Here is a 19,201-nt window from a genome sequence, read left to right on the forward strand (position 1 = left end):
TTCATATATGTTATATTTATATTGGTATGGATTTCTTTGGGGTTATCCTGTTTGGGGTTTCATATGGACTATATTCCACATGTGGGCAACATCTGAATTGTATTCTGTTTATGATGTAACTATGGGCCTGCATATGGACTACATTCTCTTTCTATCTATTATATACACACACACATATATGTGTGTGTATATATATATATATATATATATATATATATATATATATACATATATGTATGTAAATATTTATTCTTTTGACGTTCTATACTGGTAATACTGTAGTTTTGTAATGTATCTTGAATTCAGGTAGTATAACCCCTCCAGTTGTGTTGTTCTTTTTCAAAATTGTCTATTTTAGGTCATTTGCCTTTCCATATAAATATTAAAATCAGCTTTTCAGTTTCTTTTAAAACACCTTTAGGATTTTGATGATGATTGTATTAAATCTTTAAACAATTTGGGTGCATTGTCATACTAATATTTATTTGATGAGTAATCCATATTTTATAATCCATGAACGTAGTATATTTCTCCATGTCTTTAGGTCTTTTATAATTTCCCTTTCCAGTGTCTTTCAGTACAAAAATTGGGTATCTTTCATTAAATGTATAACAGTGTATTTAAAAAATGACATTATGGGGCTGGGGATGTGGCTCAAGCGGTAGCGCGCTTGCCTGGCATGCGTGCGGCCCGGGTTCGATCCTCAGCACCACATACAAAGATGTTGTGTCCGCCGAAAACTAAAAAATAAATATTGAAATTCTCTCTCTCTCTCTCTCTCTCTCTCTCTCTCTCAAAAAAAATGACATTGTAAATAAACTGTTCTTAAATTTAACTCACTAACATTTTATTGTAGTGTATAGATACAAAGATGAATTATCTATGCTGAACTTGTACCCTGCAATTTCATGTATTAGTTCTGGTAGCTTTTCATGTAGAGTGCATAGGATTCACTCCAAATACTGAGTTTTTCATTTTATTATCTTCTTGATATAATTTTTAAATTTGATTCTTTAAAAAAAATCCTTTAGAAGTACTAGGATTGAACTTGGCTGTTCAAAACATTACATAGGGGTGTTCTACTTCTGAGCTATATTCCCAGCCTCCCCCCATTTTTTGTTTATTTGTTTGTTTTGTTTTTTGAGATGGGATCTTGTTGAGTTGCCTGAGGCTGACCTCACCCTCAAACTTGCAGTTCTCTTGCCTTAAACTCTTGAACTGCTGGTTATCACCAGCTCGTGCCACTATGCCAGGATTTAATTTGATTCCTAAGGAATATGCCTTGTATTATTTTTAATATTTTAAAGTTTATAATCTTATTTCCTAGAGTATGGTCTTAGTAAACATATCTTGCACTCTTGAAGTGAATGTTTACTTCTGTGTTCTTGGATAAAGTATCATGTTGTCTGCCAATAAGGCCAGTGATGGCTTTTCTTTTTCTTACCTTACTGCACTAGCCAAGACCTCCAGTATGACACTAAATAAAGGTCCTGAGAGTGGACATCCTTGTCTTAGTCCTGATGCCAGCTAGAAAGCATCAAGCCTCTTAACATTGTGGTCAATGTTAGCAGCAGGGTTTTATATAAGCCTTTAAGGAGGGTGAAGAAGTTTCCTCCTTTCCTAATCTACTGAGAATTTTTATCATGAAAGGGGTATCAAATTAGTTTAAATGCTTTTTATGCATCTGTATAAGTGATCATATATTTTGTTCTCCTTTATTCTATTAATATAATGAATTACATGGATTGATTTTCATGTTGAGCCAAGGTTGCATCCTCAGGATAAACTCCACTTGGTCTTTATATATTATTTTTGTATATTGTTGGATTCTACATAATACATTTTGTTAGGAATTTTTAATTCTGTGTTTGTTAGAGCTATTGGTCTGTAATTTTTGTTTGTTTGTTTGTTTTATGGTACTGGGGACTGAACCCCAGTTTAAAATATTTTCTAATTTTTCTTGTGATTCCTTGGAACCAGTGATAATAAGTGTGTTATTTCCAAATACTAGGGGTTTGCTGGGGGGGTTTTGCTTATCTTATTGATATTCATTTGTGATTTGATTCCATTGTGGTTAAAGAGCATATCTCAGTCTTTTAAAATTGTTCTTGTTTTATTTCCCATGTTATGGTCTGTCTAGTAAATTTAACATGTGCCCTTGAAAAGAATATGCATTTTTGGTTTGGGGCATAGAGTTCTGTAAATCTTTGTTAAGTCAAGAAGGTTGGTAGTGTTGTTCTTCTCCTGGGTGTGTTTGCTGACTGCCTTGTGTTTTGGTCTAATTCTAGTTAGAGTGTTCTTAAGAGATACACCTGTGATTGTGGAATTTTTTTGTTTCTCCCTTTATTCCTGTAGGGTTTGCTTCATGTATTTTTGAATCTATTATTAGGCACATACATATTTATGTTCTGTCTTCTTGACACATTGACGTGATTTTTTTTTGTTATTTTATTTCAAACCTGTTGTATTTGATATTGATATAGCCCTTCTAGTCTCTTTTTGTCCACTTCCTTTCAACCTAGCAGGGCCTTTATTTATTTATTTTTATTTTTTAGTTGTAGTTGACACAATACCTTTATTTTATTTACTTATTTTTATGTGGTGCTGAGGATCGAACCCAGGGCCTTGCACGTGCTAGGCGAGCACTCTACCACTGATCCACAACCCAGCCCATAGCAGGGCCTTTATAAGGCAGTCTTCTGCAGTCAGCATCACAATAAATCTTGCATTTTAATTCATTTTTACAGTCTCTGCCTTTTACTTGGAAAGTTTAACCTGTTAATATTTAATGTAATTATTGATATGGCTGGGTTTGGATCCACCATTTCAATTTATTGTTTCTTGTTTCTCTGTTGTTTGTTCCTCTGTTTTTCCTTTTCTACCCTTGTCTGGAGTAGTTGAATTTTTCTGTGTTTTTTTATTCCTCACCTCGCTCTTTTTGTAATACTGGAGATTGAACTCAGAGGTGCTTTACCAATGAGCTACATCTCCAGCCCCCTCCCCACTTTTTAAAAAGTTTGAGATAAGATGTTGCTATTTTAGTCAGGCTGGCTTCAAACTCAAAATTCTCCTGCATCCAACCTCCCAAGTCACTGGGGTTACAGGTGTGTGCTACTGAACCTGGCCTGTCTTTCTTTCTTTCTTTCTATTTGTGTGTGTGTGTGACCTTTATGGGTTACAATATACATACTAATTTTGTACTGTACAAAACAAATACAATACAAATACAATACAATGTATTGTTTCTCAGAAATCTTGCAATTTGTACATCCCGTTCCTCTTGTCCTTTCAGTTATAGTTGTTATGACATGTGTTTCATCCCCTTGCATTAAAAACTTAATATATCGACAATATAATTTTTGTTTTTAAACCAAAATATAGTTTATAAAGAAATTAGGAGGAAAAAGTAAACAAGTCTTTTGCATTTACTTAGATATATATACCATTGCTGAAGCTTAGTATTCTTTTCTTAGTATAAGAGTTTGCCTCTGGTATTTTCTCCCTTCAGCCTGAAGAACTTCTTTTAAAATGTCTTATAGAAGCTGGACATGGTGGTACATGCCTGTAATCCAAGCTGCTTGGGAGCTGAGCAGGAGGATTGTAAGTTCAAGACCAGCCTAGGCAACTTAGTGAGACCCTGTGTCATCACAAAGAAGAAAGGAAAGAAGATAGGTAGGTGGCCGTGTCTGGAGGATAGTCAGTGGTAGAGAGCTTACCTACCATGAGCAAGGCTTTGGGTTCAATCCCTTGTACCAAAATAAATCAATAAGTCATAGCATAGATTCGCTGCAATGGATTTTGTTTTCTTTTATCTGAAAATATCTGTCCTTTGCCTTTGTTCTGTTTCTCTGGGAGCAGAATTCTGAGCTGACAAGTTTTATTTGGTTGGTTGCTGTTGGTTTAGGCAGCACTTTTAAAATGTTGTTCCACTTCCTTTTGGCATGCATACTTTCTGATGAGAAGTCAGATCCTTGGTCCACTCAGTTGGTACAGGGCTTGCCCTGCATGCACAAGGCCCTGGGTTTGCTCCTCAGCGCGCGCGCGCGCACACACACACACACACACACAAAAAGGATTTGTTTTTTGGCTTTGGCGTTTTTGTGATATATGGGTTGCTTTTCTGCTTCTTCATGTTTATTTAGGATTATACATCTTCAAATTTTTGTATGTCATTAGGTTTGGGCAATTTTTGTCCCTTATTTTTTCAAAAGAACTCTCTACTATTCTCCTTCTCCTCTTTTTTTTGGTATTCTAGTTATCCTTGATATCATCTAACAGGTCTCCGAGTCTGTGTTCATTCTTTTCATTTAATTTTTTTTCTGTTTTTCATCTTGGTTAATTTCTACTCATTTTTCTTGAAATTTACATACTGTTATCCAATCAGCTTTTATTTTATTTTCTTATTTTTATGTGGTGCTGAGGATTGAGCCCAGGGCCTCACATGTGCTCAGCAGGTGCTCTGCCACAGAGCCCCAGCCCCAGCCCCTCTAGTGAACTGTTTTTTTTTTAATGTGGTGTTGAGGATTGAACCCAGGGCCTTGTGCATGTGAGACAAGCACTCTACCAACTGAGCTATATCCCCATTTCCCCTCTAGTGAACTTTTAATTTCAAAATTTTGATTCTTCATTTCTAATATTTGATTCTTTTTCACTGTGTTTCCCTATGTTTCTTTGCTCAGATTTTCATTCATTCATTGAAGACATGTCTGTTTGTACTTCATTGAGATAATGTAAAAGCTGTTTTCAAACAGGTTAGACTTGTAGTTGAACTAAAATGTGTTTCTTTTTCTTGATTCTTTGTATAGTGAATAATTCTGGATTGTATCCTGGACTTTATATAAATGCCAAATTATAGAAATTTTTGACTCTCTTATTTTTTTCTGAGTGGTTCACCTGTCAGTCAGGGACGTGACTGTTCAGGTTGGGAACTCTTCTTCCATCTTTCCCATCTTCCCCCTTCATGATGACTTCACTCTTGAGCATTCATGGTTTCCTGGCTTTACTGTTCTGATTCTTCAAGCCAGAAACGCTTAGTTTTTCTCTGCACATTCCTGCTGCAGCCATGTATGACATTAACCATAGTATCCAAAGACACAAAATTGTTAAAGGCAATAATTTGAAAACACACAACAATAAATAAAATTATTTGAAGACAACTTTTTAAAAAATATGGAACATTTTGTGAAAATTATTTCTGAATTTGCCAAAAGATTCAGATAGTTAACAAAATATTTTGATGATAAAAAGGAAAGGAATTTATTTTCTTGGGGTGGAATAACTTGGTTGTTTTACAGAAAGGAGACTCAGATTCTGATTTTACTTTTTGTATCTCATTAATTCAACAATTTCCAATTAGAAAACTTCTCATGAATAAATTTATTAACATTGAGCCAACACTGTCAGAATTTTATTGTTTTTTTCAAGCTCATCATCTATAGGCATTTTTAGTATAAGCAGAGTTCATTTTCCTCAGACTTGTTACATTTATCATTAATAGATTACTTTCAAATTTGTCTTTTGTTATCTATTATCATGTTTAAACTTTTCAACTAGACTTTTTTTAATTTTAAATTTTTTTTTAGTTGTAGATGTGATACTGAGAATTGAACCCAGGGCTTCACGCGTGCTAGGCAAGCACTCCTCCCCTGAGCTACAACCCCAGCTCCTCAGTTAGTCTTTTTTTTTTTTTTTAAAGAGAGAGAGGAGAGGGGGGGGGAATTTTAATATTTATTTTTTATTTTTCGGCAGACACAACATCTCTGTTTGTATGTGGTGCTGAGGATCGAACCCAGGCCGCACGCATGCCAGGCGAGCGCGCTACTGCTTGAGCCACATCCCCAGCCCTCCTCAGTTAGTCTTAATGTACCTTTTTTTGTGGGGAGGGTACTGGGGATTGAACTCAAGGGCACTCAACCACTGAGCCATATCCCCAGCCTTATTTCGTATTTTATTTAGAGACAAGGTCTCACCAAGTTGCTTAGCACCTTGGTTTTGCTAAGGCTGGCTTTGAACTCACGATCCTCCTGCCTCAGCCTCCCAAGTGGCTGGGATTATGGGTGTGTGCCACCATGCTCAGCTTAACGTACCTTTTTAGGTATGTGTTTAGCTATACAGAATATATAATTCTGTGAGTAGATAAGATTAAAGCTTTAAAGTAGTTTAAAACATAACTATATCAGCACATTAATTAAAATGATGTACATAGTATGTTGAGTTACCATCTTACTAAATTAACAGTTTTTTTAGGGAAAAATGCAGAGAGACCATGTGTGTGTCTGTGTGTCTGTGTGTGTGTGTGCGCGCGCGCATGCACATTTCTATTTCTCTGTAACCATTTAAATTAATCACCAAATTAAGTTTCTAAGCACTAGGGAAACAAAAAGATAATTTCTTGTTTAGCTTTTTTTTTTTCCATGCGTGTACATTTTATTTTATTTAAACTTTAGTGTGGCAAAATATAAGAAGGGAGGGTGATTTGAAACTATATATAATGGCTGATGTTTGAATCATTTCCTTAATCAGAATTAATTGGGTGGGTGTGTTTGTGTGTACATGCATATATGTGTATGTAAAGAGACTTATTGTGAGGAATTGGCTCGTGGAATTAATACAGGCTGACAAGTCCCAGACTGTGTAGGGTGAGTGAGCAAGATGAAGTCCCAGAGAGCCAGAGAAGCAGTTCTAGTCTGAAGGGTGACAGGCTGGAGACCCTGGCAACACTGATATTTCAGTGTGAGTCTGAAGTCAGCAAAACACTCAAGTCCCAGTTGGAAAGCAGCAGGCAGGAAGGGTTCTCTGTGACTCAGTGAGAGTCAGAACTTTTCTTCTGATCAGGCCTCCAGCCCACTGGAGGAGGGCTGCTAGACAATAGGCAGGGAAATCCGCTTTACTCAGTTTAAATTGTTAAATGTAAATCCCATCCAAGTTTGACTCCCAGAAGCACCCAGGATAATGTTTGACCCAATATCTGAGCATCCCATAGCCCAGTCTAGTTGACACTAAAATCAATCATTGCAAAGACCCTGCTTCAATAGTGGGGAAAATCCTACTCTGGACCTACCTCACAAAATTTAAGAGCAGGACCCAAAAGGATCACACTGTTTCCAAACTTCATCTCAGAACAAAATCTGAGGATACAAAAAGACAATACAAATATTTGTATTTTGAGAATACAAAAATATCAAGACCCAGGGTGGTAAAATTTACAGTACATCTAATAAAAAATTACTAGGTATGAGAAGTAGTAAGCCACATTTAATAACTGACCAGAAATGGCATAGATGATAAAATTATCACACTACAGACATTGTTGTAATTGTTTGCACAAAAGCTGGAGGAAAGTTGAACATGTCCAGTTGAGATCTGGAAGATAAACTTCAGAGATGAATACACCAAATTAGATTGATGTCAAAATAAATATTGAAGAACTAAAGATGAGTGATTTTTAAGACTTAATAAAAACTATCCAAAATGAAACAGAAGAAAAGCTGAGAGCAGGTGGGTGGTGGGCAGCTCGTGTGCCAGCTCACTGGAGTTCCTGAGGGATAAGAGTGTAAGGGATCGAAAAAACAGTAGAGGAGAAATAGCTGAAAAATTCCCAAATTGCAAAGAAAGCATTAAAAGTCATGGATTAGGGAGTCTCAAGCACAGGAAGAATGAAGAAAAATGTTACCAGGGCACCTTATAATGAAGTTGAATAAAGCAGTGCTTAAAAACAGCCAGAGTGGGGCTGGGGCTGGGGCTCAGCAGTAGAGCGCTCGCCTCGCACATGCGAGGCCCTGGGTTTGATCCTTAGCCCCACATTAAAAATAAATAAATAAAATAGAATGTATTAAAAAAAAAAAACAGCCAGAGAAAGCACACCTGTAATCCCAGTGATTTGAGAGGCTGAGGCAGGAGGATTGCAAATTCAAAGCCAGCCTCAGCAAAAGTGAGGGGCCAAGACCCTGTCCCTAAATAAAATACGAAATAGGGCTGGGGATGTAGCTTAGTAGTCGAGTGCCCTTAAGTTCAATCCCTGCTGCCTGCCCCCACCCCCCCAAAAAAAACCCCAGCCAGATAAAAAGACATAATATACAGACTGTTGGTGGTCTCTCTTTGGGAACAGTCTACACCAGATAACGTAAAGCAACATTTCTTTACGGAAAGAAACAGTTATATGCCTAGAATTCCTTTCACAATGAGCTGTCTTTTAGAAGTGGAGAAAAAAATAAAGTCATTTTTCAGACCAAAACAAAAACAACAACAAAGACAGAACTTATTACTGGCAAACCTGCAGCACAACCAGTATTAAAGGATGTCCTTAAAAACAGAAGGAAGGGCTGGGGATGTGGCTCAAGCGGTAGCGCGCTTGCCTGGCATGCGTGCGGCCCGGGTTCGATCCTCAGCACCACATACAAACAAAGATGTTGTGTCCGCCGAGAACTAAAATAAATAAATAAATAAATATTAAAAAAAAAAAAAAAAAAAACAGAAGGAAAATTGGGCTGATGGGAAAACTGGGGCCCCAGAAGGAGCAAGACCCTGAAGATGCGCGTCACACGTGGGTAAATGGTAGGAGCCTTCCTTCCTTGACCATCTCTTTAAAAGGCAAGCCTTAATATGGGCTGGACTGTGGCTCAGCGGTAGCGCACTTGCCTAGCACGTGCGGAGCCCTGGGTTGGACCCTCAGCCCTGCGTCAAAATGAATGAATGGAATAAAGGTATTGTGTCCCACTACAACTAAAAAATAAATATTAAAAAAACCCAAGGCTCAACTGTAATCAGCGAATTAAAGGCATTTCTCCTTTAATTACAATGGAGTTTATGGCACAGGAACAAGAGGCTGGGGGAGGTGGGCGCACATGTCGCAAGGTTCCCACGGAGTGGGGCACGGGGTGGCTGCCAGGTGAGGGTGAACTGTGATGAGGTGGACATGCTTCCCACAGACTCTAGAACAGCAGCTGAGGCTAAGAAGCCAACAAAGATAAAATGCAGTCATAAAAATATTTATGTGATCTTAAAAAGGCTAGAAAAAAATAGGGAAAGCAGGCAGAACGAATGGGACAGTCGTAGAACAAACAGCAAGGTGGCAGCTGATCCATAGAGTGATTCTATAAACCCTGTTAAAAGCAGAGATTGTGATATTGGATTAAAAAAGTAAAATCCATTTTTATTTATATGCTGTCTACAATTAGTCCACTTTTCCCCTTTTCTCCATTTAAAATCACATTTATTTAAAAATTTACTTAGTTTTTTTTCCTTTCCTGTCTTTTTTTTTTTTTTTTGAGGGGGTGTACTGGGGATTGAACCCAGGGGTGCTTAACCACTCAGCTACATCCCCATCCTTTTTTATTTTTTATTTTGAGACAGGGTCTTGCTAAGTTGCCTAAGGCCTTGCTAAATTGCTGAGTCTGGCCTCAAATTTATAATCCTCCTGCCTTAGCCTCCCAAGTTGCTGGGATTACAGGTACTGGGGATTGAACTCAGGGGCACTCAACCACTGAGCCACATCCTCAATCCTATTTTGTATTTTATTTAGAGACAGGGTTTCACTGAGTTGCTTAGCGCCTTGCCATTGCTGAGGCTGGCTTTGAAATCCTCCTCTCTCAGCCTCCTGAGTCTCTGGGATTACAGGTTTGTGCCACCGTGCCTGGCAAAACCATTTTTAATATTAATTTGCAAACAGGTTAAAATCAAAAGGGTGGGAAAAAGTTGTTAGCATTGTGCTAATATTAATCAAAATAAAACCTTAAAGGTGTATCAGATAAGACATTTTTACACAAAACTTATTACCAAAGATGATCATTTTATAATGATAAAACCTAAATTCATCAAGACATAATCCTAAATGTTTATACATATTCACAGAGATTCAAAATACTTGTATCGAAAACCTGTAAATTCTTCAAGGAGAACAGATGAACCTACACTTATAGTTGAAGAATTTAACAATAACTGATAGAAGAATTAGACAGAAAGCCAATTAAGGATACAGAGAATTTGGACCGTGTAACCAGCTGACTTGACTTAGTCAACACCTGTGGAGCTCCTCCAGCTGCAGAGAATCCATGTGGTCTTCAAGTGCATGTGGAACTGTTCCCGAGATAAATACTTTTCTGGGCCATTAAAAAACATCAATAAATATAAACTGACTCAGTTCATAGAAAGTATGATGTCTGACCACAATGGAATTAAGAAGGAGTCAGTAATAGCAAGGTACCTGGAAGATTTTCCAAATATTTGGAAAATGAAAAAAACACTTTTAAATCAACCATGGGTTAAAGGAAAATAAGTAGAAAGTGAAATTAGTATTATTTGCAAGAATGAAGGTGAAATGCAACATAAAATTTGTGGGATACAGCTAACGAAAAATGTATATCGAATTACATGCCTGTATTAGAAAAGAACAAAGTTTCCAAGTCAATGATCTTGGGTTTCAACCTTAAGAATCAGAAAAAATGAAAGCTAGTAAAATCCCAGTTAAGCACAAAAAAACAAAAACAAAAACAAGAAACAAATAATGTGAAAATATCTGAGATAGAAAACAGACAAACAATTTTAGAAATCAAGAACACAAAAGCTGGTTCTTGGAGAAGAGCAATAAAATTCATAAACTGCTAACCTGACTGGTGAGGAAAAAAGAGGAGGAAAAAAAAAAGTAGTATCAGGAATCAGAGAGATTGATGTCACTCACATTCTGTAGATACTCAAAGTGAGCATTAACCAGTAACCTACAGGAAATGGACAGAGTTCTTCAAAGCTGCAAACTACCAAGTTCAGCTGGGCATCAGGCACCTGTCTATAATCCCAACAACTTGGGAGACTGAGGCAGGAAGGTTGTAGGTTCAAGACCAGCCTCAGCAATTTAGCAAGACCCTGTCTCAGAATAAAAAATAAAAAGGGCTGGGGATGTGGCTCAGTGGTTAAGTACCCCTGGGTTCAAACAAAAATTCCTGGTACCAAAACAAAAACAAACTACCAAGTTCCCTCCAGAGATCAACCTGAAATGCCCAAATCCATGGGAGAAGTTGAGTTTGTAGTTAAAAACCTCCCACAAGGAGAACTCTAGGCTCAGACCCTAGAATTTAAGCATTTAAGGAAGAAACAATATTAATTCCATACAACCTTTCCAGAAAATAGAAAAGGAGGGAAAATGACCTTCCCTGCTCATTCCAGAACATCACCATTACTCAGATACTAAAGTCAGACAGACATTACAGGAAAAGAAACCAGAGGCCAACATCATTCGTTATTCTTAACAAGTGTTTAGTAAATCCAATACAACAAATGCCTATGAACATCTCAGTACGCGCAGAAAAAGTCTTTGGCAAAAGCTCAATATCAATATCTGATAGGTTAATTATGAACACAAGTAAACTTGCTCAACATGAAGGGCAGCTGTGGAAACGCACAGCTTACATCTTAGTGATAGAAGACTGGAGGTTTTCCCAGCACCTGGGTTCAGGCACTGGAAAGGATACCAGCCCTCACCAGTTTTGAGCAGCCATGTGCTAGAGGGTCTAGTGAGCCCAGCCAGCCCAGTATTAGAAGGGAAAAATATTATCTTCATATACAGATGACATGATTGCCTATGTAAAAAGGCCTGGTAGAATCTACAAAGAAGTTACCACAGGGGCTGGGGATGTGGCCCGAGCGGTAGCACGCTCTCCTGGCATGCGCGGGGCGCTGGGTTCGATCCTCAGCACCACATACAAAATAAAGGTATTGTGTCCACCTACAACTAAAAAAAATACATGTTAAAAAATAATGTGGTATTAGCTCCAAAAATATATCGATGGAATTGATGGAGAGTCTAGAAAGAGACCCTCACATATATATAAAATTCACCAGATTTTTTTCTTTGGGGTACTGAGGATTAAACCCAGTGCCTCAGGTGTGCCAGGCGAGCGCTCTACAGGTGAGCCACAACCCCAGCCCAATACCACATTACCTGCAGTCAGACAATGTAAACCTTCCAGCATTGTTTTTAAAAGCTACACCCTTTGCGCTTGCTTGCTTGCTTGATTGATTGATTTTTTTAGTTGTCAACGGACCTTCATTTTTATTTATTTATATGTGGTGCTGAGGATCAAACCCAGTACTCACTCATGCTAGGCAAGTGCTCTACCAATGAACCACCTCTCCATCCCCTGTATTTTATTTTTGAAATACAGTCTTGCTATTGTTCAGACTGGCTCTGAACTTATAATTATCCTGCCTCAGCCTCCTGAGTCATTAGGATTATAAGTGTGCACCACCAAGCCTGGCTTTTTAGCAGATTTTTGACAGCGATGTAAAAGCAATTCAGTTCTTCAACGTTCTGGTGTTGAAATTGGATCCCATGTTAGTATTGGAAGGTATGGCCTAAGGAGCGTGTTTGGGTCATGGGGGCACTGTCCTTATGAATGGATTACTGCCTTTGTCATGGGAATGGGTTCCTTATAAAAGGACAAGTTTGGCACCCTTTTTTCTTCCTTTGTCACACTCTCTCTTCCTAACACTATCTCTCTGTCCTTCTCCCTCTCCCTCTCTTTGCCCTTTCACCATAGTTGGGGCTGCAAGAAGGCTCCTGCCAGATGCTGATTCCTCGATCTTGGACTTCCTACCCTCCAGAACTATGAGAAATAAATTTCTTTATAAATTACCCAGTTTCTACTATTCTATAGTAGCACAAAATGGGCCAAGACACGTGGTGATAGCTAGGTGTGGTGGCACATACATGTTACTTTCAGCAATGCAGGAGGCTAAGGCAGGAGGATCGCTTGAGCCCAGGAATCTGAGACTACCCTGGGCAACATAGTAAGAACTCATCTCAAAAAACAAAAAGAAGATAGATGGAATTACACTTAACATTATATTGTTAAACTCTCTTAATTGAATCTATATCAGCTTTACCTCAGTAACATACAAAGGCCCTGCTTCTTCTCTCCACTCTTTTGTTGTTGTTATAAAAAATTATATCTTTATTCATTGCATGTCCAAAGCATGAACCAATAATTTTCTTTCTATTTTTTTTTTGGGGGGGGCGGGTGGGTACCAGGGATTGAACTCAGGGGCACTCACTACTGAGCCACATCCCCAGCCCTATTTTATTTAGAGGCAGGGTCTCACTGAGCTGTTAATCTGCTGAGGCCGGCTTTGAACTCATAATCCTCGGCCTCCCAAATTGCTGGGATTATAGGCATACACCACTGCACCCAGCTTCCTCCTCATTTTTGAAGGATATTTTTGCCAGACACAGAATCTTGTTTGATTGTTTTTTTCTTTAGCACTTTGAACATTTTAGCCCACTGGCTTCTGGCCTCCGAGTTTATGATGAGAAGTCCACTCGTGATCTTATTGAGAATCCCTTCTATATGACACAGTGTTTCTTCTACTGCTTTCAAGATTTTCTGATTGTCTTTGGTGTTTGATGATTTGATTAGAGTGTATCTCAGTGTGGGTCTCTATTCATCCTACTTGGCACTCATTGAGCTTCTTGGATATTTATATGTTGAGAGCCACAGCCAGTCGGGATGGCGCCTGGCATTGCCAGAAGGAGTGGTTGAGAGGTGACACCAGCGCAAGCCATTAAGATGATGATAATTAAGTTAAGCTGTGTATAATGGCTGTGACTGGATGATGGCTGGATTGAAACAGGCTGTGTATTCAGTTGTATATAGACCCCTGCAATCCGGCAATAGGGCGGCTCCTGCTGCCTTGGGTGCCCCCGCTACTTTTGAGTTCTCGCAGAGTTCCTGTTGAGTTCTTGCGGCCCCGGGGAGGCTGGGGGATTTCCCCGGAAGCTTGCGTGGAGTGCGGGTGAGAGTTCGGGCAATAAAGTAGTTCCTGTTTGAACCTACAAGTGCCTCGTGGCTGCTCGGTTATTTTGTGCCCAGCCAGACTGCGGCATTTATATTCATGTCTTTCATCAAATTTGGGAAGTCTTTGGCCATTATTTCTTCAAATATTCCCTTTGTCTCTTCTCCTTGTGGGACCCCCTTAATGCAAATATTGGTCCATTTGGTAGTGTTCTATAGGTCCCTTATGCTCAGGCTCAATAATTTGATTTCCATTGTCTTGCCTTTTAGTTCACTGAATTTATGCACAGTATAATTTACCCATTTTGACAATGAATACCGTTATGTAACTAGCTACCAGACAAATCATAGAACCATTCCATGACCTCTATATTTTCTTTATCCTTTTGTTGTCAACCCATCCTTCTAACCATAGCAACTGCTGCTCAGTTTCTGGTGCTTAGAATTTTGCCCATTACAGAATACCATATGAATAATATTATAAAGTATGTCATATTTTGAGCCAGAATGCATTTATAAGTCATCCTTGTTGTATGTAATCAGTGGTCCATTCCTTTTCATTGCTGAGTAGTATTCCATTGTATGATGTGCCACAATATATTTACTCGTTCACCCACTGAACTACATTTAAATTGTTTCCAGTTTTTTTTTTTATCATGAATAAACCCACTATAAATATCCACAAACAAGTTTCATGTGTCAACATGATTTTCATTTGTCTTAGGTAAATAGAATGGAATTGCTAGGTCATGTGATAACAAACTGCAGAGTTCTACAGAGTGAGTATATATTCTCCTTTTGTCTTCCCATCAGCAATTTGTGCCGGTTTGTGTTCACATCATTTGTGACATTCTTGCCAGGTTATTTTCTCCCACTATGTGATTTGCCTTTTCATTCTTTTAACAGTGTTTTTAGAAGAGAAGAACTTTAGAATTTTAAAGAAGTACAATTTATCAATTTCCTTCCCTCCTTCCTTTCTTCCTTCCTTCACTGGGGATTGAAACCAAGGGCACTTTACTACTGAGCTACGTCCCCAGTCTTTTTTTTTTTTTTTTTTGAGACAAGATCATACTAACTTGCCCAGGCTGGTCTCAAACTTGTGATCCTCCTGCCTCAGCCTCTGGGATTTCAGGTGTGTGCCATCCCACCTATTTTTCTTAAGTTTCTATAAGTATTATAAGTTTTTATTTGACTTCTGAGCTTATAATCCATTTTGCATTAAATTTTACATATTATACGAAGTGTTGATTCAGAGTCATCATTTTGCACGTGGATATCCAATGTCTGAGCACCATTTGTTCAAAAAACTAACCTTTTCCCATTCAATTGCCTTTGGACCTTTGTGGAAAATCAGCTCAGCTTGTGTATACATGTATGTGTCACTTGTATGCCCTTAATTGATTTCTAAATTCTGAAAGGAAAATGGTAAAAAGAAAGACTTGCATATTTCTGCTTTACTGTTTGTCTATTTTGAGTTGCTCTAACAAAATACCACAGATGGGATAATTTATAATGAACAGGAGGTTATTTTGGCTCATGGCTCTGGAATCTAGGAAGTCTAAAACCGAAGGCCCGGCCTCTGGTGAGGGCTTCTTGCTATATCATCCCAAGGCAAAAGGGAGAGTATGCGAGAGAGCGAGATGGAGCTGAGCGCCTGGTGCCCTTTCTCATGCCCTTTCTCATCCGTGAGGGTGGAGCCCTTAGGACTTCAGCACTTCCCGCGAGGCCCCGCCTTCCAACACTTGCGCCAGGGGTTAAGTTTCTACCACTACCTTTTGGGGGACACATTCAAGTCATAGCACTGGCTCCTGTCCTAGGAAGCCCTTCCTGACAGCCTCGGAGATAAGAGTCATTCCCTTCTATTCCCCTTTTGGAGATCAGTGAGAAAGTGGAAAGGAGAAGCCTGGACAGAAGCAACGTCTTCTTCTGGCCCCTGACCACACATTTATGATTGAGTGTTTCCCACCTTCGTCATCTCTGTGCTGCATCCCCCCCCCTCAAGACTGCACACCCCTAGGCCAGGAAGCTGGGCTCCTTTTCTTTTGCCATCTTTATCTCCATTCCCAAGTCTGTGATGAGGAGCCAAGGATTTTGTACAGTACCCCAGCCAGTGAGTCCAAGAGTGAAGAGACAGATCCACTTTCCTTTTGTTGGTTTGGGTTTTTTTTTTTTTTTCACAGTACTGGGGACAGAACCCAGGGGGTGCTTTACCACCGAGTCATATCCACAGCCTTTTTTATTTTTTACTTTGTGACAGCGTCTTGCTAAGTTGCCCAGGCTAGCCTCAAACTCGGGATCCTCCTGCCTCAGCCTCCTGAGTTGCTGGCCCCACTGTGCCCAGCTCTGCTTTTCTTTACTCTGCAGCTATCTCTGATTCTATCCTAGTGTGTCTCAGCGCTGTCAGAGGAACTCACCTGAGCCAGGTGCGTTTCACATGCAGTTAGGCTGAACACACTCTTAGTACTCACAGAGCGGACTATCCCATTCCTCCCAGCCAGCAGTCCCTCAGACAGAACAGACCACGTTCCACCAACTGCACGACGTCTCTTGGTCTCTTGGCCACCGAGGTGGTCTCTGGATGATTGATGATCGGAGGCAGGTAGCTCGAACCAGAGTGGCTGCGGGTTTCGCGGGTTTCGCAGTGACAGCAGAGCAGCCGATGTGGCCAGGAGAGTGCCTCCTTGGGTGTTTCTTCCCCTCCCTTAGGTGTCGCCCTCAGCAGCACTGGGGAAGAGTGCTCCTGCAGTGGTAGCAGGCCTCAGGGGGTCTCTGAGCCTTGCTTCCCAGAGTGCCTCTCTCCCTCCAGGAGCTGTGCTTCTGTGAGGGCTTATATAGGCTCCCTGCAGTCTGCAGGACCTCCCTGTCACCCTGATCGCCAGCTACCTTCTGCTACTTGCAGAAGGGGCAGAAGGATAAGGTGGCAGGTGGGTTATCTGCTGTCCAAGTTAGCTCATGCTCTCTGGGTGCTTGCTTCTCAGAGTGCTCCTTACAGTGTGATTTCTGTTGTCCAGACATCCTGGTACGAGCATGTTATCCTGGGCATGTTTTAGGCATTGGGGGCTCTCAGCTTCTCCCACCCCTCCTGCCTGGTGTGACTCTGTTTTGGTGGGCTTCAGCCACTGCTGCTTTATGGAAATAAGAGTCATTCCCTTCTACTTCCCCTGAGTTGTTTTGGAGATCAAATGAGAAAGTGGAAAGGAGAAGGCTGGACAATATTGAGAACTATCCGTGGGTTCATTTTTACAACCCCTTTGTTTATTGTTACCTTATGATTCATGAAATATTTATTGTTAATAATCCCAATATTTAATTGATTGCTTTTCCTTCTCAGCACTTTGCAAGCATAATATTTACTACCTAGAAACTTTCCTGCAACAGCTCTTAAATATTCTAAATATTTTGATCCCCAGCTAGTCCCTATGACACCTGGTTTCCAGTAGAGATGTAACAGTTGGGACTGTGCTGTTCACAGGGTGTGCATATTTGGAATGCTCAAATGGGCATCCCTCGGTGCCTTTGAGAAGGCTGCAGGTGCCCCCAGGAGAGTGTCCACATGCTTCCTGTGAATGAGAGGGGTGGTTCATGCATTCCAGCCTCATCTGTGCCAAATGACTGGCTTTCTCAGGCATCATTTGTGTACATGTGTGAGGGGATCCTGGGGATTGAACCCAGGGTCTCGTCTATGCCAGGTAAATGCCCTACACTGACCTGCATCCAGGCCCTTTTTTAAAATCTCATTTTACTTTGAGACAGGGTCTCACTGAGTTGCCGAGGCTGGCCTTAAGTTAGTGGTCCTCCCACCTCAGCCTGGGATTCCAGTAGATGGGAATCCCAGGAGTGTGCCATGCTGCCCAGCCAGAGGGCTGTACTGTACCCAGCCCGAGGTTTCTCTCCCTGCTCTGGCTCTGGAGCACCTGTCCTCACGCAGCCCTCCCTCACACACACTCCGCAGTGGGAATCTGTTGGTTGGGTGTTGGGAGCGTCAGGGTTGGTGGGGAATGGAACATGGCTCTTGTCAGAACGTGTCTGAGTACACCAAGCACCGGCAGCACGCACGGCCTGGCCTGGCACTGACTGAGCAGGTGACTTGGAGCATCTCTACTCCTTTGTGTGACATCATAAAAGGATATCAGAATCATAGTACACATTGCTATTTTCCCTTTTTTATTAGCCGTTTTACTGATATCTAATTTGCATGCCAGAAAATTTACCATTTTAATGTGTAATTCAGTGGTCTCTAGTAAGTGTGTAAAGCGTGCACCTTAACCAAACTCCGCTTTTAGAGCATTTCCATCATCCTCAAAGAATCCCTTCTGCCCCGCCACAGTTAGTCCTGCTCCCACCAGGCAATACTGATTGTTTAAATTCATTCTAATTTGTTATATATGACAGAATGCCATTCAATTCATATTACACATGTAGAGCACAATATTTCATGTGTATGGTTGTACACAAAGTAGAGTCACATCATTCATGTCTTCATACATGTACTCAGGGTAATGATATCCATCTCATTCCACTGTCTTTCCTGCTCCCTTGACCCCTCACTTCCTTTCCCTCCTCTTTGCTCTATCTAGAGTTCTCTAATCCTTCCATGCTCCACTCCCCATCCCCACTATGAGTCATTCTCCTTATATCAGAGAAAACATTTGGCATTTGTTTTTTTGGGATTGGCTAACTTCACTTAGCATTATCTTCTCTAACTCCATCCATTTACCTGCAAATGCCATGATTTTATTCTCTTCTAATGCTGAATAATATTCCATTGTGTATATATACCAAATTTTCTTTATTCATTCATCACTGAAGGGCATCTAGGTTGGTTCCACGATTTAGCTATTGTGAATTGTGCTGCTATAAACATTGATGTGGCTGCATCCCTATAGTGTGCTGTTTTTAAGTCCTTTGGGTATAGATGGAGGAGTGGGATAGCTGGGTCAAATGGTGGTTCCATTCCCAGTTTTCCAAGGAATTCCATACTGCTTTCTGGATTGGTTGCACCAATCTGCAGTCTCACCAGCAATGTATGAGTGTGGTAACACTAATTTTCTTGCTGTCTATAGAATTGTCTTCTGTGCATTATTGTATGAATGGAGTTTTATGCACTATGTAGTCTTTTGTGACTAGTTTTTTTTCTCTCAGTATTTTTTTGAGGTCTGTCTGTATTGTAGCATATATAGTGCCTCATTTCTTTTTATTGTTGAATATTATTCCATTGTTCAGATGTGCATTTTGTTTATTTATTCACCAGTTGATGGGCATTTGGACTGTTTCTAGTTTGGGGCCATGCTGTGTGAGCATTTATGTATGTCTTCATGTGGATATGTGTTTTCATTTCTCCTGGTGCGATTCTTAGGAATTGAATTGTGGGTGTTACAGTAAGTTTTATGTTTAACTTTTTTTTTTAATATTTTTTTTTA

The 19,201-nt window shown here is 40.0% G+C and overlaps 1 protein-coding gene across 2 annotated transcripts in view; it reads left to right on the plus strand.

Moving 5' to 3' along the window:
• The window catches only part of Abl1 (ABL proto-oncogene 1, non-receptor tyrosine kinase), a 123,191-nt gene that overhangs the window by 50,844 nt on the left and 53,146 nt on the right, over nt 1-19,201 (plus strand). The window contains exon 2 of one of the 2 annotated variants that reach the window (XM_071601055.1): nt 3,540-3,672. The exons of the other annotated variant lie outside the window; for it this stretch is intronic. Coding sequence (XP_071457156.1) covers nt 3,540-3,672 — 133 coding nt within the window. The remainder of the gene's footprint in view (nt 1-3,539; nt 3,673-19,201) is intronic. 2 annotated transcript variants of the gene reach the window in all.

This window comes from Marmota flaviventris, chromosome 13, assembly GCF_047511675.1.
Source record: "Marmota flaviventris isolate mMarFla1 chromosome 13, mMarFla1.hap1, whole genome shotgun sequence".
In the NCBI taxonomy this organism is placed as follows: Eukaryota; Metazoa; Chordata; class Mammalia; order Rodentia; family Sciuridae; genus Marmota; species Marmota flaviventris.